General features: G+C 36.3%; 1 protein-coding gene across 1 annotated transcript in view; it reads left to right on the plus strand.

The window, feature by feature from the left end:
* LOC150108168 (CYFIP-related Rac1 interactor B-like) overlaps nucleotides 1-23,868 on the plus strand; it is a 184,850-nt gene that overhangs the window by 32,360 nt on the left and 128,622 nt on the right. Inside the window, exon 3 of the mRNA XM_090415625.1 lies at nucleotides 1,606-1,692. Within this exon, the coding sequence (XP_090271751.1) occupies nucleotides 1,623-1,692 (70 nt within the window). The 5' untranslated portion in view covers nucleotides 1,606-1,622. The remainder of the gene's footprint in view (nucleotides 1-1,605; nucleotides 1,693-23,868) is intronic.

A 23,868-nucleotide genomic window follows, 5' to 3' on the forward strand; every position in this document is an offset into this window, starting at 1 on the left:
CTCAGATCCATAAGTTAAAATTGGTTTGAACTGTCTTGTATACAGTACTTTGACTAATAAGTTCTTTCTTATTCCATATAAATTTATTCAGCTGACTTCCTACCACACCAGCTTTACTAATTCTTTTCTCAGTGGCACTTCACCTCCACATTCAACCCATATCCTCATCCCCTTTTCCTGTCCTTGTTCAGTTGAAAATGTGTTCCTCTAAGGCAATTTTACTGTATCAATTCATCTATATCTTGGTCTTCCTCATTTGAGGAAAAAAATTCAGCTTACTGCATGTAGTTCACATCAAGAACTTCAGCTTCATATTCTGCCTATACCAAAGCATGTGCATATGCCAATCAGCAAATCAAAATCAGATTTCATAAAGGTCAGCAGTAGCAGAAAACTTGCCTCCTGTTCAAATTGGTCCCTTGCTAAAGCCATTGGTCACAACGTCTGCTCTCCTGCACTTCTGCCTCTCTCGATCTCTCTCTCTCATTCTGATCGCATCACTGTTACCTCACCCAAAGATAAATAATGACCTCTTGGCATTACTCTTTTGTTCGAACTCTTGCATAGATGACCAAGGGGAAATCACCTCCTAACCATATCGGAAGAGATAAGCACAAGATTATGGTCTGAATTACCTAAGGTAGATACAACCTTCACAGTGTGTTTGGAGGGATGATTATTAGTGAAGAAGAGGTCCAGAGTGCTTGGGGGTTATCTGTTATTCTGTTGAGCTTGTGAACAATTTGTGTAAGATTAGATTATGTTAATGATACATGTGTCAGCATTTCTACCTGCTTGGACAGACCAAGCTAGTTAATTAAAACTTTCAACATCTATATCTGATCCAGAGTAATTTAATAATAAGGTGATTCACCTTTTCTCTGCTTGTATATGGGAAATGTATGACTTCTGCATTACTTCAACCTTGGTATCCCATAAGGGTCTAGCTGCCACTTATACCTCAGTGAAGGTCAAAACTGGTCTGAGTAGTGGCCCTTCCCACAATGCACCCAAAAGGATGTGTACTTTGTATTATGGGATACTAAGGATAATATTTCACATGCAAACTTTGTTTACTTATACTTACTTACATCGAGTCTTGGGTTTACATAGATGCTTGGATGATTATGATGATTAAAATATCATACGTTATAGTTGTTTTATCTGACTGGGAAAACCTGCAAATAGATTGAAGATACTGCTTTGTGTCAGTTTGTGGAGGCAGTGACATCTTCAATTGTCACTGCCTCCACAAACCCACCATATATGGTTTTGGTATGTAGATGATGTTTTCCATTTGGCCACCAAGTATGGATATGTTATAAATGTTTTTTAGCTCACCTATATAGCTATTATCCCCAAGGATCCATTTTATATTATTTGCATATCTTAACTTTACTCTTCTGAAGACACCTTGAAAGACCAAATATATTTAATGAATAATAATTAATTAAATATATTTAATTATGTCGGGGCACTGATTTTTTTTTCATTAAGCAAACAACTTGAATGCTTGAAGTAATTGATTTTTATTTTCTTTTTAAAAAAGTAGTAGTTAATTACCATGATCTCGATAATTTCTTAAGTACAATTTATATCTTTTAGGTTTCTAAACCTTAACCATGGGAAATCTACTAAGGTTATTATCAAGGGATGATAATCCAAAGTATGATGTCTTCGTTGATTTTGAAAGTAAGTATGTATGACTAAGCCAATAATTTGATCATAGAATTTTGATATGTCATGTCTTGACAACTGATGTGAAGAACACTCCATAGAATAAAGCTGTGCTTATTACTTTATGCTAAATGTCACAAAACAGAGCTGCACAAACAATAGGTTCAGAAATACTATACATCATATAAATTATAAGATTATATCTTTATGAGTCAGAGAAACAATGAGATGTCTGTACAAAATAATGAATGTTTTTAATTTCACAATTTATAGCAGATACACAGCGTAAGCATGTTCGTGGTTCACAAACTGAAATCGGAGCTAATAAACATCTATTCACTGGACCTTTAGTATTTCAAAGCAACTTTCTGGTATTTTGAAACTTTTTATTTGATTATAAACTGAAGCCTTTATTACTGTACTTTAGTAATAAAGGCAGACTCGATCTATGCATGGAAACAGCACACAGTACAAATGAGAGGACTCTCCATCCTGCATATTAACATCTGAAGCATCTGAAAACATTGGTTATTGTTACAGGCTTATCTGAGGAATTACACCGATGTTATTGATATATTGGTCCTAATAGAAGTATCCATAACTAATGACGAAACAACTGCTTTCCAAATTCCAGGCTTCCAACAATATAGATCATGCCGCCAAACAAAAAGAGGGGGTGGAATACACAAATAAGAATGCAAAAAGAAACTACTATAGAAACAAATTAATCTCTGCACAAAACAACATGAAACAAACCTGGCATCTGATCAATGAGATGCTAGATTGTGCTCCCAATTCCACCCTCTGAAACCATAAAACACAACTTCATGAAAGACCCAAAATCTATCCAACAACTAACAAATGACTTTAACTAATACTTTGCAGACTTCATCCAAGAACTGCGCAGAAATCTTCCTCCAATCACAAAACATGATCCTCCACTTGGACCACAATCAAAACAGACATTATAGTTCCCAACCATAAAAGAAGCAGAACTTTTCTCTGTGATACATCAAATCAAACCAAACAAAGGCCCAGGAATTGATGGTATAAGACCTAAGGATATCGAGCAACACACAACTAGCTTAGGCCCTATCCTACTAAAATTAGTAAATAAAATATTTAAAACAGGACAGATACTAAGTAAGTTAAAGACTGCCATAATCACACCCATATACAAACATGGAAAAAGAAATTTAATCAGCAATTACAGACCCATAGCCACTACCAATTATCAATCAAATTATGGAGCAGATCGTACTAAAGAAACTCACAGCATATACAGAGAACTTTCATATTATCCCCAAAACACAATACGGTTTTCATAAAAATAAGGGAACATCTCTCTTGGAAGACTTAACAGACGTAATTAATACTGCCTTAGACAAAAACAAAATTGCCATGGTAGTCTTTATCGAGGGGTGCTTAAGGGTCAAAGCTGTATAACTGAGAGGAGAACTCCACATAGCCTTTAAAGGAATGCGGAGAACCGACCAGGGCTTCTGACCTAATGTCCAATCCTCACCTTCTCATGGTGCACCCTGTTGGGTATCTACTTTGATACTGAACGAACGAGGATGGGCTGGCAATTTGGGATTTAGCCGACCAAATTGTATTCTTATTGGTTAAAGCAAAATAAAAAATGATGGTACAACATGACAAAATTTCATGCCGGCTGGGGCGTCGCCCAGTTAAACAAGGCCCCTATTGTTTTCGCCAGGGAACCAGGGTGAACAGCAAAAACTCAGCTACTGGAACAAATCTGAAAACAAACCCCAACTCAACATCACCAGAGTTAAAGATCGGTACTATCAACGTAAGAAGCCTGAATGGCAAAGAAATGGAGCTAGCTGAGGAATTAGATAAGTATCAGATCGACATAATAGGGGTTACTGAAACAAAAAAGACCAAAACTGGTGAGATCTTTCTGAGCAATAAATACAAAATGTTATATTCAGGCAATGACAATCAAGGAAAAGAAGGAGTAGCCATAGTATTCAACACAAAATACAAGGCTAATCTTCTTGAATGGCAGTCAGTCTCAAGTAGAGTAATGTGGGCAAATATGAGAATGGGGAACTGGACAATGAGACTTATTTGTGCCTATGGTCCCACAGAAGGTTCTACTAAGGTAGAAGTGGAAGAATTTTTTGAGGCTTTAGAAAAAGCAACTGACACAATGAAAAAGGAAAAGTTGGTCCTTGTTGGGGATCTAAATAGCAGAGTAGGAAATGATTGTGAGACATACAAAAATATTTTGGGAAAATTTGGAGAAAAGAGCAAAGCTAATAATAATGGCAAATATCTGTTGGATTTCTGCTCAGGACATGGACTGGTTATTACTAACACCATGTTCCAACATAAAAATGTGCACAAATTCACATGGAGAGAAGAGGCCAGGAATAAGAAAAGTCTCATTGACTATGTTATCATTGATAGTAATGTTTTCTCCCTGGTGCAGGTCGCCAGAGTGTACAGAGGATTTGAAATTGGAAGTGATCACTATTTAGTCTTGAGCAGGATAAAATTGAATTTCATATTGAAAAGAATAACATGTAAGAAAGTTTTAAAGCGAATAAAAGTTGAGCAGCTCTCAGATGTGAACTGTAGACTAAAATACAGAAAGATTATTGAAAAGAAAATGAAAGAGTTTGAGAACAGGAATCAAACCTTGGAGATTCAGTGGCAAACTCTGAAGAAAACATTAATTGATTCTGCCAGAGAGGCATGTGGTGAGGTTGTGTGCAAGGATAAAAAAATCAGAACTCCCTGGTGGACACAGGAAGTTAAAGAGGCAGTGAAGGAAAAGAAGAAAGCATATCAAAAGTTCCTGGCAAATAAGTCAGCTTTTACTCTTACAGAATACAGAGACAAATGTAAGAAAGCTAAACAGTGTGTAAAACTAGCTAAACAAAAGTCATGGGAGGACTTTGGCAAGAATATAGAAAATAAATATCAAGAAGGTGGCAAAATATTAATAAACGTGACATGAAAACTGGAGAAAAAGATATCCTTGAAGTATGGAGTAATTACTTTGAAAAACTGCTAAATGAAACAAGCAGTGATGACAGCACAGTGATAAAAAACACTGACCAGGCATGCAGTCAGGAATACATATCCATACTTGAAGTAGAAAAAGCCATCAAAGGCTTGAAATGTGGAAAGGCAGCAGGAGTAGATGATATTCGACCAGAAATGCTGAAGTATGGTGGTATAAGAGTCTTACAGTGGCTGCACTTCATAGTTCAGAAAGCCTGGACAGAGGGACGAATTCCCGATGATTGGAGTAGAGCTCTCATAGTACCCATATATAAAAAGGGAAATAAAACTGAATGTGAGAATTACAGAGGTATTTCCCTACTGAGTGTTCCTGGCAAGCTCTATGCAAGTATACTTGAGAAACGGTTGAGAAGAATTGTGGAAGAAAAGCTTGGTGAAGAACAAGCTGGATTCAGGCCAAATAGAGGCTGTCAGGATCAGATCTTCACTTTACGACAAATAGTCGAGAAAGCATGGGAATATAACAAAGATCTGTATTTAAGTTTTGTCGATTTGGAAAAGGCATATGACAAGGTGCCAAGAGAGAAGCTATTCAATACGCTGCAGTTATATGGTGTGAATGGAGCATTATATCAAGCAATACTTAGTCTTTATTTGAGTTGTAAGTCAGCCGTTAGAATTGAAGGAAGTACAGGAAGATGGTTTAATGTTAAATCTGGTGTGAGACAAGGATGTACATTATCCCCTCTGTTATTCATTATCTATATGGATCACATTATGAAGGAATGTGGTATTAAACCTGATATCAAAATTGGAGATGTTAATGTCAGCTCTTTGCTTTATGCGGATGATGTTATACTTCTAAATAAATCTGCTACAATCTGCAAGATTCTCTGACTAAATTGAATAGCTGTTGTAATAGATATGGTATGAAGGTCAGCAATAAAAAGACAAAGACAATGAAAATAGGCAGAATCATTGAACATGTCAACTGTGTTGTGAATGGAGAACCTGTGGAACAAGTAAAACATTTCAGTTACTTAGGCACGATTTTTACTGAAAATGGTAAATTAAATATAGAAATAGACAACAGAATCAGCAAAGCTGGTATGGTGGGAAGTCAATTGAATAAATTCATATGGAATAAGAAAGAAATTAGTCGGAACACTAAAGTAGCTGTATACAAGACAGTGTTCAAACCAGACCACGCACTCAACACCTTATACCAAATCAACTGGAAAAGCACCTGCTCCTTACACCGCACAAAAACATGGTACGAAAGAAAATTTAAAGAATCCTGCGAAATCCTGATAAACCACCCAAATATCAACAATAAAGATGGTATGAAAATTCCAAGGATCTGGATGGCACACATTCAGCCAACCTAATTTGAAAGATTCAACATAAGTCAGGACTCTAGCCAATATGCTATTATTAGAAACCATTCTACTCCAACTGGCTGGAATAATGTTAATATATGTATATAATAGACAACACAAATAATAGGACTCTAGTGTTGATGTATAATTTTTTTTTTTTTTTTTTTTTTTTTTTTTTTTTTTCACCAGAGGTCAGGCCAACATTTGTGGTAGCGGTTAGTCAGTGTCTTTAATGAACCAGTATGATTGTAGTATAGCTTGTTTCCTGTGTATATTTGTACGCTCCAGAAGATGACCTTGACATAAAGGTCGAAATGTCGAATTGTAAAATTTTAGTAATAGTAAACTAAAGTTTTTATTCAAACACGGTAGTTGTCTCCATAATTTCCAAAAATGCATTCGGGTCACCGTGCAAGCCTAAAAGAAAAGTGTTCAAACCAGTTTTAACTTATGGATCTGAGAGCTGGGTCAGAAGTAAAACACTTGACCAAAGACTAGAGACCGCAGATATGAGAGTCCTGAGAAAGATTAGAGGCGTGAACAGATGGCATCAATGGCAATATCATATTAAAAATGAGGATATTAGGAAAGAACTTGACATTGTCAGCATCCAGGAATGCATTAGCAGAGCTAATCTCAGGTGGTATGGTCACTTAAATAGAATGGGAGAGGAAAGATTAGCAAAACAAGTGTTCTCTGCCAGGTTGGCAGCAAAACGACCCAGAGGAAGACCAAGATATAGGTGGATTGATACGGTACAAAGTGCCTTAGACGATAGAAATATAAGATCTGTTAATGTTGGAGTCTTGACAAGTAACAGAGTGATTTGGAGGAAAATTGTAGATAGGAAGTTAGTAATGATGTAATTTTTTCATGTAGTACTGTCACATCCTGTACACCCTTTGAGGGTACATGGCAGGAATTTGATAATGATGATGATGATGATGAGTCTTTATCGATTTAACTAAAGCATTTGACACACTCACACATCAAACCTTATCAGAAAAGTTGAGACATGTTGGAATAGATGATATTATTGATATGGATGAATAGATGATATTGGAATAGATGATATGATATAGATGACAAAATTAATGATATTCAGAAATCCACTGACCCAACCAGTTGATAACAAATATATATGACCATTTAACTTCCACTCTCCAATATTAAAAACACACAGAACAGTAAAAGCACTACAATCACAAACTCTGCACAGGTAAATTACAAACTATCTTCAAAATAGTAAGCATATCACATATATCGGGTCAAACCGAAGTAGAGATCTCCCAGTTACCTGTGGAGTGCCACAGGGAGATGTACTTCCCCCCCCAACTCTATTCAACGTTTATATGCACGACATTAATCAGCTACCTCTCAAAGGAAAGATCTTCCATTACGCAGATGATATAGCTATAATTTCCATCCATAATAATGCAAGCATAGCCCAAACAATTATACAGCATGACATAAATCTGCTCATAGACTGGCTCACCAAAAACTACATACACCTAAACTCAGATAAGACAAAATTAATGATATTCAGAAATCCACTGACCCAACCAGTTGATAACAAATATATATGACCATTTAACTTCCACTCTCCAATATTAAAAACACACAGAACAGTAAAAGCACTACAATCACTCAGGTTGAAACGATACGATACCTTGGAATTTACTTAGATGCAGATAGGAACTGGAATAGCTATTTAATCCATTTACAAAACAAACTCCGAACAATAACTGGCAAACTCTACAGGTTAAAAGACATAGTTTCCACACGCCTAAAAACACTAATATACAAAGCACTATGCCAAAATATACTAAGATACGCTATAACAACTTATGCTTTCTGTGAACCCTACAAACTAAATAGTTTAATGTCATTACAGTACAATGCAGCTTTGCTAAAGCATTACTTCAGTGCCAACTATGGAACAGTCAGAAATACATAACATATAACAAGCCCTCAGATAACTAATTATATCACCTATAAATACAATAATCACTACAGAAAGGCCACACAAATCTTCTACATCCCAGACATGTTAAATAAATTACCTTTTGAATACAGAAACCTTACAAACTACAATAGCCTGAAAAGAGCCTTAAAGACACAAGAAACATGCACCTTACACACCTTACAAATTTAATGAAACACAATATATTAGTTCAAGCTGTCCAGTTCAGTGACGCATCAAGACATTCTAAATTATTGTGTGTGTGTGTGTGTGTGTGTGTGTGTGTGAATTTCTCAACCTACAGCTATAGTGGAAATCAGACCTATCAAACATGAGCTTACTTCCCAACACAGCAAACTAACCAATAAATAATAACTAACCGGTATCATCTTCAGATAAGCTTAATAATTTAGCTTCGAGGATGAAAGCTGAGAAATTACATCTCAACCAAGATCAACAAAATATATATATCCATATGTTATATTTAAGTGCAGTAGTTGCAGCACTTAAATACATTAAATGAAAATTGGAAATATATGTAACTCATTGTTAAATGTATAAATGCTGTAAAAAAAAAAGCAATATTATTCAACCACAGAAACAATAAATTACCAACTGTAGTAACTATTATTAATACATTATACAGAAAAAAAAAAGAAAAATCTGTATGAATTTCGTTTTTACAAAAAAAAAAAAAAAAAAAAAAAACAGAACTAAACGTGTTGTAAATATGTAATCATATGTGTTGTAAATATGTAATCACAACATGTAATCATAATTTTAATAATAAAAAAAAGGATCGAATTAAAAAAAAATATTATTGTACAGACATTTACATGTGTCAGAAGACTCATTGCAGGAGAACTATTATTCACACAATACCCATTATACTTCTCCCTAAACTCATTCACTGGTGAATCACTCACAACTACTTCTGACAACCCATTCACCCCACCCTCTAAGCAAAAATTGTAATCCTAACATCTTTGCTAACTCACTCGTACACAATTTCTACTGGGTGTTTGTTCTCTTCCTTCCTGATGTGTATTGAAAAACATCTTCAGCGTCAATCCTATAAAATCCCTTTAATAGCGTATGCTTCTTTCATGTCTCCTCTTTTTTGCCTCTCACTAGTTTCTGAAGCTTGTATGCCATCAATCTATTCTCATAGGGAGCATTCGATGAACCTACCACAATCTTTATCACTCGCCTCTGGATTCTCTCCACCACTTCTTCATTCCCCACGAAATCTAGGTTTCGAGATTTGCACACAATAGTCCAGATGTTGCCTTATTAAAGCTTTATATAAGGGATCAATAATTTCTATATCACTGCTTCGACAACCATGTAATCTGTTGTGCTGTTTTGGTTACCTTCGCAATATGCCCTGTAGACTTCAACTTCTTGTTCACAATCACCTCCAAGTCACTAGCCTCATTCAATTTCCTGCAGTTCAGTTCTGTTAGTATAGTTCAAGTTTCTGATCTCTTTCCAAAGTGCATCATCTTGGCTGCATTAAACTGGCAGCCATTTACTTTTGTCCATACTGCTAGTTTGTTTAAGTCTTCCTGCAGGATCTCCACATCACCTTCATTTACCATTGCTCTTCCAAGTTTGGCATCATCAGCAAACAACTGAATATTTCCTGTCAAATTATTTCCTATATCATTGATATACAAATTAAAGAACAGAGGACCAAGTACTGAGCTGTGTAGTACAGCACTGGTTGCTTGCCTTCTCCTGAACCCAACTCATCCATAAACTGCTTCTGGTGATCCAAATCACCGGATTCATATCAGTGTGCCAGTTTGCTCCAATTTATTCAACAGAGTTCTGTGTGAAATCCTGTTAAATGTTTTTGTAAAGTATAGCAGTAATTACTGAGTAGCCATTTCCCTTATCCAGCTGCATAGTCATTTTATTATAAAAAATAAACAAATTACTTAGGCAAGACCTACCCTTCACAAAACCATGTTGTCCATTATAGAGTATCATATTTTTGTCAACCCAATCCTGAATTCTGCCTTTCACCAATTTCTCTAACACCTTAACCACCATTCCTGAACTACTGATTGGCCTATAATTTGCTACTTTCTGTTTTGGAGTCTCCTTTATGCAGTAAAACTACACATACTGGCCACTGAATTAGAACCTTTACTTAACACCGTGTTGGACTTCCTTTAGCGACTTCCAGTACCAATCCTCTTCAATTCCTGCGCATAGTTCTGTAAAAAATGGGTCGGGAACAGTCTTCATTAAATGCTTCGGTGAATTGCTGCACACAGGAAGTTGTTGTCCATACAAACCTGCTCAGATGACAGCAATCTCATTCCTGATAGATTCTCTTATGACTAATTGCTCCCACTGTTTTTAAAATCATGGTTTGAGCTAGATGGGTATCCACAATAAGCCCTTTATTGAACTCTGAAAAATCCTTTGTGTTTTCCATTGTGATCAACATCACTGATGATTAGTGACCAGCAGCATTCTTAAATAGTTGCTAAGAACATTCCATATTCCATATGAATTCTGTATGTCTGGCGATCTCCCAGATCAAGACTACATGATCACTTTCTCAAAGTGGACGCAGAAAATCATATGTCCCGTTCATTACCTTCTGCCTCAGGTAATTATCTCTCAGCAACTGTATAAATTGCATTTCCTTCTCTGCCTGTGACCATTCCTCCTCTCAGGCGACGTTGGCCGAGTGGTTAGTACCTGCTCTCCAACTAACAAGTTGTGGATTGGATGATTGTGATTTTCTTACCTTGTGTACTTCTATAGCCTTTGATATGGTGCAGTATGACCTTTGCTGTCCTTGCACCATTATAAAACCATAAATCATCATCATCACCTCCTTCAAGTCTATGTCCCCATAGTTGAAATCTCCCATAATAATTGCCCGACCTGTACACATCATGACAATTTGACAATGCCTGTCATCCACATTCTCCCTTACACCTCCTGGATTATAGCAGCAACCAGTTACATATTTTGTCCTGTTGGCCTGTATCTCACACCAGATAGCCTCAGATGAACTGTATTCTGAATCCCTGTCACTGCTGATTACTTCTATTCTTTTTGGCTTCAGTTCTCTGCTGTCATTAGCAAACCCTCTTTCCCCATTCTGTTCCTTCTGTCCTCTCTGAAGACACCATATCCTTTGTATTCTATTCCTTTGACCGTATCATGCTTGGTCAACCAAGTCTCACCATTGTTGAAAGTTTATTTTTCACTTGGTTAGAGTATAATAAATTTAGTTTAATCCTTTATCCAAGTGTGAGCAAACAGAGTTTGTGCCTGAAAGTATCTTCAGGACTGGGGTAAGGTGGTACAACACCAGGGCACTCCTTGCAAAGGTGGAACAAGCTACCAACACTCCTATCTCAGTATCTCCCATAATGCAAAACACATCTCCTTGCGGATATGTCTAATGTTATGCATTAAGGGAAGGGCCACAACCCTTCCCTTAATGCATAACATTAGACATTATGGGAGATACTGAGATAGGAGTGTTGGTAGCTTGTTCCACCTTTGCAAGGAGTGCCCTGGTGTTGTACCACCTTACCCCAGTCCTGAAGATTTTTTCAAGCGCAAATAAGTCTCACCATTGACTATATATTAGTATACATAAACTGCAATACCCTCTTCATTCCACAAACCCCCTTATACCTTGTGTTGCTCAACCCACTAAAGAACTTGGGGTGCTACATTTAGTATCATACGATCACTCTTCCATTTATTAACCTCTAGGTTGCCTTGACCTATGCTCACACCTAAATCCCCTCCCCCCACAACATTATAGTTTCCCTGAATCTGCACTTCTGAACTCTCCCTGAACCTCGCTCTCTCTCTCTGAAGACTCCTGACACCAAATCCATTCAAATACAAGCCATCCACCTTTTATAAATCCTTCCTTCCTTCCATCAAACTCGCTCCACAAATCCTCAAATTCCACACCATTTCTTTTGCACAATCTGCTCACTGACTCATTCGCAATCGTAGCTCTCCTTTTCAGCCCACCTCTGTCATACTGTGGCAACAGGACTCAACATTTACTTTCTCACTCTTTTTTTTTGCATGCACTAGCAACTGTTTCATGTCTTCTTGCATACTACACTTGTCATCTGCTAAATCATTTGTACAAGCCCAAATGAGTCAGAAGAATGAGTCCTCTATTGAGTCAGAAGACTCATTGGGCGGTCCACTATTATTATTATTCCTGACACCTCCAAGGAGTCTGAAGACTCATCACGGGATGACACCTGCTGTACAACTCTTCATCTGCACTACTACACAGAACCTCTACTATCAATCACCTACATCAACACCATCTACTGCCCACAACCACCACCACAGCTAGTATTTTTTGTCTGTAAATTGCGTGTGTTCTGAAGGGCCGATTTGTCTGTGTGCGAGATGAAAAACCCGAGTTTCCGGGAGAAAAAACCCTGCTACCTCCGTATGAGATCGGCTAACTCACCTTCAATTGAAAAAGTCCATATAAAGATTCCTCCCATCATGACGAGAATCGAACTTAGGCCTTTTCTAATCGAAGGGTGCAACGTACCGTCATTCTTCCAATTGCACTACGGAGGCGCTTATAAATTATAAAAACATTAATCAACAATTGTCAATGCCTGTATAATATCTGTCATATTTTGCCTTGAAATCATTTACTGACAAAGCATACACAGCTCACTGGCAATCTGTTCCACTCATTCACTACTCTCCGAGCAAAAAACTAGTTCTCCTGATATGTACCCCCTCAAAGGATGTGTTCAAGCTATTATGACAGCACTGCATGATTGAGTTTACATTATTAATCTCTTATCCACAATTTTTCTCCAAATTAGTCTATTAATCTAGTCTATTAGTCTACTGTTCTGATCTAATGTCCAATACTCACCTTCACGTAGTGCTGCACCCCATTAGTAGGTATATACTGGGGATGAGGATGGGCTAGCAATTTAGAACTTAGCCGACCAAATTGCACTCTTTAGCTTAAACCACAAATGCATATAATGGTACAACATAATGCTAACCCCACTCTTTGATGACCTCTAGTTTTCCTCACATTATCATGTACTGAAATATTTCATCCACATCGATCCTGTCAATCCTGTAAATCCTGTAAATCCCCCCCAAGCAGCTTATATGTCTCTATCATATCTTCCCTTATCTGCTGATCAGCCAGCTTCTAATCCCAAAATCTTCAACCTCCTCTGGAGCATCATACCACCATCTTAGCAACTCACCTCTGAATCCTTTCCACCTTATCCACATCCCCAATAAACCTAGGTGACCAAATCTGTCCACAATAATCCAAATGAGCCTTATAAAAAGGAATAATAACCTTAATCTTTAGAAGTACCCATGGCATGACTATGAATAATAACTTAACATGATAACCACAGTAATTAAGTTTAATGAAATAAAGGTACAAATATTTTGTACTGAAATTAACAGTACATCATCAGGGTAGAACAAACAGTTAAAAGGAATGGAATACGAAGTACAGAACAGTCGGTGGATTACTAATTAAAAATTGTTGCCATGTGCTAGAAATTAATATTAATAAAATATTATTAAATATTTCTTAAAAACTATTTCTTTGATAATTACATAAGATAAAAATCTCCCAAACTTTTGAGAGAGAGAGAGAGATATATACAATCATTACGATTCAAATTTGGCTGATGTAAAAGGGTTTCGCAACTTATATGTCTCTATAAGTTGCGAAACCCTTACTGAAAAGTTCTTACTGCAAAGCCGTTCGTATTTAAACTTGCATCTATGGAGAAAACGAGCTTTATCCCACTGGATATTGTGTTTAATGTCAATACTATGTTGTGCCAGACCAGACTTTTGAGGTATCATGTATTTGATATAATACTGATGTTCCATCATTCTTTTTTCCACAAAATGGCCTGTTTGTCCAAAGTATGTTAAATTACATTCACACGTTGTGAATGGTATCTGGTAAATGCCAGCTAATGATAGAGATGCCAGTTTGTCTTTTGTAGATGGCAAAGAGTGAAAAATTTTGTTGATGGGAAAATATGTGGGACTGCGATGATACTTCTTCAAAATTCTGCTAATCGGTTCTGAGATGTCAAAAATATAAGGGGTTGAAGAATCCTGAGGTGTTGGAACATAGGAGTCAATTATCTGCTGGATTTGATTAGGGTTGTACCCATTAAATTCTGTTAACTTTTTTGATAGTGAAAAGTTCTTGTTGTAAGCTTGAGGGAGATGAGTAAAACTTTATATGCTCTATTAATTAAAGACTTGATAACACCAATTCTTTGAGAGGTGTGATGAGCAGACTTTTGATTAATGTATCTTCCAGTAAAGGTAGGTTTTCGATAGACACTGGTTGATAAAGTACCAGAGGCTGTGTGTGTAAGAAGGATGTCCAAGAATGATAAACTATCAGCCTTTTCTTTTTCCATGGTGAACTGAATGCATGAATGAAGGCTATTGATCTGTTGTAGGAATGTAGTAACTTTCTCTTTAGCATGTGGCCAAATAGCAAAGGCATCATCAAAATAATGAAACCAAAGACAGGGTTTGGGGTGAATGGATGAGAGCAAGGTGTTTTCCAGATGTTTCAAAAAATAGTTTGCCAAATGTGGAGACAGGAGGCTACCCATGGCAGTACCTTCAATCTGTTTATAGATCTTGTTTTTCCAGTGAAATATCCTGAATGTATAATAAATTCAAAAATCTTTGCAATATCTGGAGGATAATCATCATATAGTAAGTTGACAGTGTCAGCTAATGGAATATTGGTAAAGAGGGAAACAATATCAAAACTGACTAACAAGTCAGACTCTTTTATTTGAACATCCTTGATTTCTTCAAGAAAATGTATCAAATTTTTGATGAAAGATCTGGATTGTCCAGTATGGGCAGTTAATGAATGACAAAAATTTAGCAATTCAATAAGTGGGAGAATCAATACAATTCACGATAGGTCTTACTGGATAACCTTCTTTATGAATTTTTGGAAGACCATATAAAAGGAGGAGTTCTAAAATGAATGCGCAACTTGTCCATGGCATTTTGATCCCAACTGACAACTTCATCAAGCAACTTATTTAATTGTTTAATTTGCGATTTTGTAGGGTTATGATTGATTTCTTGATAGTGGAGGTATCTTGCAAATGTCAGTCTACTTTTCTCTCATAGTCAGCTTTATCCATTACCACTACAGCTTTTCCTTTATCACCTTTTGAAATAGATATTTCACTGTTTTTTCTTAATGAGGTTAGCACACAGGTTTCAGCACTCGATAAATTAACTAGAGGTAATTTGTTTTAAAAAGTGCAGTGGCAGCAACTTCAAATCATAGTTTATTAGCATCTTTGCTAGAAATTCCTGACAGATTGCGTTAGATGTTATGCAGAAAATTGAGATACGGGATGCGTTTAGGTACTATGGTGAAATCAAGGTATTTAGCTAATGCACTAGTTGTAGCATCAGATAATGGGCATCCAGAAATATTCACAATCCATTTATTTGTAGGAGTGTTGTCAGAGATAATTTTTTCCTTTTGCCTAAGGGTATAAAGATTCATATTTTTGCATCAGTTTGCAGGAATGTTTTTCATAAGAACGGACTAAAGATTGTTTAGAAACATGAAGAACAATATCCAGTAATTCGTCATCCAGGACAGCTGAAATTCTTCTTTCAATATCCAAAATAGAATGAATATTGGATGAAGAACATGCAAGGAAGGTGACTCATTTGGTAAGGGTAGCAAAAGTTCAATATGTGCAGCAGTTAGCTAACGAAGCTAAAAAAATCCTAGGGAGGTCTTTTGATATGTAGCAATCAAAAAAAAAATGATAATAATAATCATTATGTTAGAATGGCACTGACTGGAGAAAATGGTATAAGGATAACTGCTGCAGAGGATATAGTTGAGATATTTAATAAATTGAGATATATGGGGAATTAAGCAAACTTGATATTAATAAAGCTGTGGGACTTGGTGATATATCACCATGTATTTTGAAGGAATGTGCCAGAGATTTGACATCTGTCTTGACATATTTGTTTAATATGAGTCTTACATTGGGTCACGTTCCAAAGAGTTGCAGGAAGGCAAGATTGTACCACTTCATAAAGAAGGTGACAGAATTCAAGCATCAAATTATAGGCCAATTTTTGTGTCAGGTGTTGTGGGTAAAGTATTGTAAAGGCTGCTGAGAATCAGAATCCAGAATTCGGTTTGCAGTAATGGTATTATCTCTGATGGACAGCGCAGATTTGTCATGTTTTAGTAATCTTCTTACTTATTACAATAAGATGGCAGCAGCATTGGACGTGGGAGATGGATATACAGTAGTATACATGAAGACAAAGCCTTTTGATAGATTACTGCATGATAAGTTGATAGTCAAACTAGAGCAGATGAGATTAGATATTAGATTAGTGCATTGGATTGGAGATTGGCTGTCTGATGGTTATCAACAAGTTGTGTATGGAGGGAGCAATATCCCTGAAGAGAAAATCGCCAGTGGTGTGCCTCAAGGGCCTGTTTTAAGGCTATTGCTTTTTAACCTGTGTGTTAATGATATTGGGGAAGTTTTGGATGGGGATATTCAATTGTTTGTAGATGATGCAAAGTTGGGACAAACTATGAGGAGTAGGGCAGGTGTTCTGGCCTAACAAGAAGACTTGAATAGATTGAGCGAATGAGCATAGCTGTGGGAATACCAGTTCAATATACCAAAATGTAAGGTTTTAAAATTTGGGAAAGAAAGATGTAGAATTTACACTTGAGGGAGGTGGATATATTGCTGGAGGTGGAGGAAATAAGAGATCTTGAGGTGATGGTGGAGAAGGATTAAAAATTATAGAACATATTGCCACAATTGTAGGACAACACAGCAAATTCTGGCAATGATGCAGAGGACACCTAGTTGTAGAAGTAAGGAGATTCTGGTTCCATGGTAAGGCCTTGATTATGCCACCTGTTGGCTACTGTTCATGCACAGATTTGGTTACCTGGTTTTCAAAAGGATGAAGAAATGTTGGAAAGAGTCCACAGGAATTGAGTAAGGTAGTTTCTGATCTCTGGAATATTGAATATGAAGAAAGGTTGAGATGATGCAGTTTGCAGAGTCTAATGGATAGAAGGAAGCAGGGTGATATGATAGAGATGTGCAAGTTAGTAAAGGGTTGTTATAGGATTAATGTTGAAGAGTTTTTATATAAAATGGGGGGGGGAACAAGATGTTATCCCTGGAAGCTTTATAAGGAGGGTGAGAGCAAGGGAGTAAGAGGCAGGATTTTTGCATTTGGAGTTGTGAATGATTGGAATTCATTGCCTGAGAGCTTAGTGGCTGCAGAGAATTTGAATGTATTTAAGGCATAATATGATGAACCATGTGTATGACCAAAGGGACCATCTAGATGAGTCTATGACTCCATTGTGTCTTAGGATAATAATATTAATAATAATAATAATAATCATTGTAGGCCAATAATTAATCTTATGCTTTGTATCCACCATCCCATTCTTATTTACAAGCTCAGAAACTAAAGACAGCATTTTCTCTCCAATTTGCTTTATTGATGCCTGCATGCTTCCTCCCTAACAACTCTAGTTTGACTGATTTTGCATATCTAAACCTACTATAATCAACAAGACATTTTCTAAACTCTTAATACCAAATCTATTTAAGCATAAACTATCTGCCTTATATAAGTCTTTTTTGGCCACTCACTCCACATGTCCAGAAACTGCACTTCATTCCTCCTACACAACCTATGCATTGAGTCATTTTCAATTATTGCTCTTCTTCACAACTCACCTTTAGCATACCATGGCAACATACTCAATATCTGTACACGCTCACTTTTTTCTTTTTCTGCTGTCAGTATACTTTTCGCCCTTCAGATCATTTGTACCTGCCAAAACAATCAACTCTTTCACTTGATTTTTCTGCATGCTACTAGCATTACTAACATCATTAATCTTTGCACCTGAGAAACATGATTTCATCATTCCCTTTCAAAGAATTCCCTTATAATAGAATATTTATACAAAATTCTCATTCTGCTCTCAATAGCATTCTTGGACAAGCATTCCTTTTTCTTGGTTTGTATTTCTTTCTTTCTTTTCTCAGCAGCATCACTTGCCAAATGTTTATTCAGCCTATCAAGCTTATGCTTCATTCTATGAAAGACCACATGTAAGCCAGCAGCTATCTTTTTCATTACATCTAATTCTTCATTCAATACACTATCTGTTAATTCATATAAAATATCCTTTTATACATCTTATTATGTTTTTAATTATTCTTTATACTTTACTTATCCTTATCTCTTTCATACTTAAACCTTCTTAAATCAAAATCCTGGCTGGCTTGCCATTGTTAAATTGTAAAATCTTTCCAATATCTTTCTTCTACAATATTTCTCTATATTATAAACTTTATCTCCTTAACTCAAAATAATCTGTAGGCCGAATTACTAATAAGAGTAAAGCTATTGGTTTGTGGGACAAAGGAATTACTAATGGCAGATACCTATTCCTTTGTCTCAGCACTGGTTCTAATTCCTTATTCGGATTCAGGGAAAATTTATTTTTTTACCTGCGCCACCCTAAATCCTAGATTAACAAAGCTTGTATGACCAAGGAACCAGAACACAGTTCGCATTCAATCCTATTGAACTATAATTCTCTTTTCTGCAGTCGTGGCCTATCTATTATCTAACCTCCTGCTATGGTTCATAAATTTTATGAGCAAGTGCAATAGAACAAAATTTAGGCAAGACAGCAGTTAAACTCAAAACAAAACATTTAATTCAAAAGACATATCATACACTTTATAGTACTAAACTGAATAGACATTCTCAAATAGACAATGAATGAGCACTTAGTTTACAATTTCTTAATCTCTCTCATGGATTGCATTCAAAGAATCTCACTCATGATAACTAAATGTTCACTTGATATATCACTCTTAACCTTCAATTCTATGTACATTATTTAACAGATCTATTCAATTTCTTTGTTCCACATGCTCTCAACAAAATTATCTCATACAAAACACACATTATATCTCTGTCCTTTAGGAAATACGTTCTAGACACCACGGGCTTTTCACTATATCCTATACAGAATTCCCAAATTTTACTCAATAAAATAATGAAACAATTACTAGAGTCTATCCTAGTATTCACAAACATTCTTCTTGAACAATTTCACTTGTAAGAGAGCATAAACTGTACATTACCAATTGCTGGGTTGCTACTTAGCCTCATCACTAATTTCGTTTGGATATTCACCTTTGATTTCAAGTTCATTCTGCATATTCTAAAGTATTCTTCATGGATTCTCTCTGCATTTTACATCAGGATATCTCTGCAAGCATCTGTGCTTTTCGTCTGCTGGGCTGACCGCTGACTGGTAGACTTTCGAGTCATTGTCTCGAAACCTCGTCGAATGAAGGGGATACTACGTGCAGGCTCCACACACATTAGCATGACAGCAAGACGCACGAGATCCAGAACCTACAAGACCATCTGAGAGCACGGGAACCAGAGAACATAAGCAAGGCCTGATTTTTGGCGCTGCATGCCCCTTTTAAACTGTGCGCCAACCATTCGTACTACGTCATCAATTTCCCCTTCCAATATCTTTAGCGTCATCCCACGTCACCAAGTACTCAGCGCCCCACACGGAATCCTCACACAATCTATGGAGTGTAGCAGAAGGGGGGGAAAGCATCGTGCTTACAAAAGATATACCTGTACTCCATTGCACGTGTTATAGACTTCGGCCATTTTTGCATAATAGGATTATCTCTCTTTTCCAGCAATTGTTAAGTACTTACAAAATAGTAAGGTTTGAGCCACTTAATAATTCATAAAACTTTACAATATAAGTCAAAATTAAAATTGAACGATTTAGTAACTTTTAGTAACATTTGGTTAATTTACAAGTGCTCAGTAAGTCTGATATACCGATATTTATTTCCAAAGTGTAAGGTCCATGTTAAGTTTGTATGAAACGTAAATTACTTTAATTCAAGTTTCATTCAGAGTCAACACATCCATGCTTTTATTTCTACCTACAAGCATCCTTCCCTCTCTCATCCCCCACATTCTTACATATTATTACTTTTGCATCATCATCTTACATTCATCCCTCCTGCACATACTGTCACGTTTTCTTGGAACCCTCGCATTTCCTCTCTAACCATTACACTTTTCTCACCCAAGCTTTCATTCCCTTTCTCATTCATTTGTCTCTCTCTCATTTCCTCTTTATTAGCCAATCTTATCTGAAATGTCCTAATTTCTTCATTCACTGTCTTTATCCATGTCCCCAAATCTTCTTGATTTCTGAATACCTCTATTTCTTTTCCCATGGAATGAAGAGTAGACGATGCAAGGGCAGAAAGAAATGATAGGCAATCCTCACTGGTCAGAATTCAAAACTGAAGGCACCACTGCTACTATTATCTTGGTATCAACAAAAGGTGAAAGAGGAGACTATTCAGATAAGGTGAGACCCTCATTTCAAAGTCTTGAATTACATCTTGAGCAATCTGAGTGGATGTGAAAAGTTCAGGAAATATAGAGCAGTGAACTAATGATTGGGCATCTTCACATGCTTTTAATAATTTTAGATGAGGTTGAGTGTCAACAAGTCCAGCAGTGTGCTGCTTGTTATCAGGAATTAACATATCCTTTTGATGTTGGTCATCAGAAGATACACTGTTTGTTGTCAGCATCTGTGTTAATGGTGGCAATTCTGTTTCAATTACTGCATCTTTTCCAGATGGTAATCCATCTGCCATTACAGAATACTGACCATTAGAAAATTATTTCAGTTTAACACACTGAATGAGGAATGAGAAAGAGAAAGTTGAGTAGTTTTTTTGGTGTGGCCCAGTAAGGCAATGCCTGTACTCCTAAGCGAAGATCACATTCAGCCTGAAGATGAACATGATTATAAACTAATCCAGCACTGTTAGGACTGGATAATTTATTAGTACCTATGGTTAATAAAGAATCTTGATGCAGACTGTTGGAAGTAACAAGTACACAGTTTGAAGCTTCCAGAAACTTGCCTGCAGCCTCTTTAAAACCTGTAATATTTAAACTTTCAGCAGCAATAAGAAGTGTGGACCTTTTGAGATGTGCTCATTTCATACCTATACATGAAATTCATCATTGCTTTCAGATCTGCAAATGTTATGTCCTTGAGAATCACAATCAGATGATTACAAGAATTTTAATAGAATGAATTAAAAAAAAAAGTGGGGCAGGGGATGGGGAATGCCTGCATGCAGATAATACTACCTTGTGAGCCTTTAGTTTCTTACCACCACCATTATCATTATAATCAGATTCCTGATATGCACTCTCAGGGGTATACAGGATAATTATGATGGTATTACATGAAAAAGTTACACCATTACTAACTGCCAGTCAACAATTTTCTTCCAAATTAATCTGTTATCTGTCAAGATGTCATGATTTCTGTCAAGATCCAGGAATGTGTTAGCTGAGCTAATCTCGGGTGGTATGGTCACTTAAACAGAATGGGAGAGAAAAGATTAGCAAAACAAGTGTTTTCTGCCAGACTGTCGTAACTACAGAAGTAACTACCTGTTACTCTTCCAACAGTCAGGGAAAAAGACTCAGAGTAAGACCAAGATATGGGCGGATTGATTCAGTAAAAAGTGCCTTAGAAGACAGAGATATAAGCTCTGATAATGTTGGAGTCTTGACAGATAACAGATAGATTTGGAGGAAAAGTGTTGATAGGAAGTTAGTAATAATATAAGTTCTTAATGTAGTACTATCATAATATCCCATGTTCTCCTTGACGGTACATGTCAGGAATTCGATGATGATGATATCAAGATTTCAATATTATCAGATTTTGTATTTCCATCTTTTAGGGCACTTTTTACTGTATTAATCCATCTTCATCTTGGTCTTCCTTTGGGTCTTTTTTCCTGCCAACCTGGCAAAGAACACTTGTTTTCCTCTCCCATTCTATTTAAGTAACCATACCACCTGAGATTAGCTCTTATAAAACATTCCTGAATGCTAGCAATGGCGAGTTCTTTCCTAATATCCTCATTTTAAATTGATACTGCCATTAATGCCATCTGTTCACTCCACTAATCTTTTTCAGAACTCTCTTATCAGCGGTCTCCAATCTTTGATCAAGTGTTTTATTTCTAACCCAGCTTTTAGATTCATAAGTTAAAATTTATTCAAGTAATGATGTTGTATGCAGATAATTTAGTGTTTTGACTAAATTCTCTCTTATTGCATATAAATTTATTTGACTGGCTCCCCACTATACTAGTTTTGCTAATTCTGTTATCTATTTCTTCTTCTTCTCTTCAAGCAACAGGCATTTGCATGTTCCAGCTTCACTGGTCCTTCCATCTTGCAGTTGGTCTCTCTCTCTGGTTTATATTTATCCACCTGTTTTGACAGCTGATATTTTTCTATCCTAAATAGATGCTCTTTCCATTTCTCTATATTTCTTGATCTTTTGTTTATCTCTCTTCTGATGTCTTCATTTTTTATATAGTCTAATTTTGTGCATCCTTTAATTGCTCTTAATTTCATTTCTGCAGCTTGTATTTTACTTTCATCTTTTTTTAGCAGTCTATGTTTCTGAACTGTATAGAGCGGGAGGACCATTAATTTATAAAATTTTAATTGAGTGTCTTCTTTTTTTTATTCGGTGTTCTTTTATTAAGTAATCCACAGATTTTCTGAAATTTATTTTTTCATCTATGTCTTTTATCTTTTAGGTATATTATTATGCAGCCTAAATAATTAAACTGTGTTACCTGTTCTATTGTTTTATTTTCTATGATTATTTTTGATCTAACATAATCTTGATCTCTAAATGCCATGAGTTTTTTTTTTTTTTTTTTTGAACTTTTTAAATTGTATTGTTGGTGTTGGCTTATTTTGTTTAATTTGTAAACTGATTTTTGAAGGTCATCTTCATTGTCTTGTAAAGTAATCTGATCTATGGACTTGTTTCGAAGTTGGATCAAAGTATGGTAGCAATGTGTAGGATGTTCTCTCAAAAGATGTCGTTTCTCACATGAATACTACCATCAGCACATGACTGGTAGGACAGTCAGCACCATAGCTGAGGAAGCAGGACTTGTTGCTGTGCGAAGCCTCCTGGATCTTCCCTTGTGCACATCACACACAGTGCCATGGATCTCAAACTTATCACAAATACGTGCAATTGTCAGGTGTGTTGGAAGTTGTGCTGCAAACTCACACCTCCATTGTCGTTGAACCTCAACAACATTCTCAAATTGAAATACCACTTTAAAATGGTCTTGCATTCCTCGAATGACAATTGTGCCTCGGTCATTTTGTTTGACTCTCCTACCAGTCACGTGTTGATGCTAGTATTCATGTGAGTAACGGCATATATATATATATATATATATTCATTTTAATATAAACTGACTAAAAATCCGAGAATTATAACAAATTGAGATTTATTTGAAAACGCAACATGTTTTGTCGGGATTGACTTCATCAGGAGTTAAGAACATAGAAAGCTATTAAAAGACACTGAAAAAAAACATTGAGACACTCTGAAGCTATATATTGAATAGAGTTGGAGATAAGCTACATTCTTGTCTCACACCTTGACTAATGTTATCTGCCATTGCAGTGTGTGTGGTGCTACTGTCATCTTACAGCTAATTTCAGCTGCGAAATGGCAGATACCATGAGAGTATAGTCCAAAGCAGATGTCTGTGAAGTTATATGTTTTTTGCAAGCAAAAGAGGCTTCACTAAGTGGCATTCACAGTGAACTGGT

The sequence above is a fragment of the Typopeltis vanoorti genome, chromosome 3 (genome assembly GCF_054136105.1).
Source record: "Typopeltis vanoorti isolate ZY-2024b chromosome 3, IOZ_Tvanoo_1.0, whole genome shotgun sequence".
NCBI classification, from domain to species: Eukaryota; Metazoa; Arthropoda; class Arachnida; order Uropygi; family Thelyphonidae; genus Typopeltis; species Typopeltis vanoorti.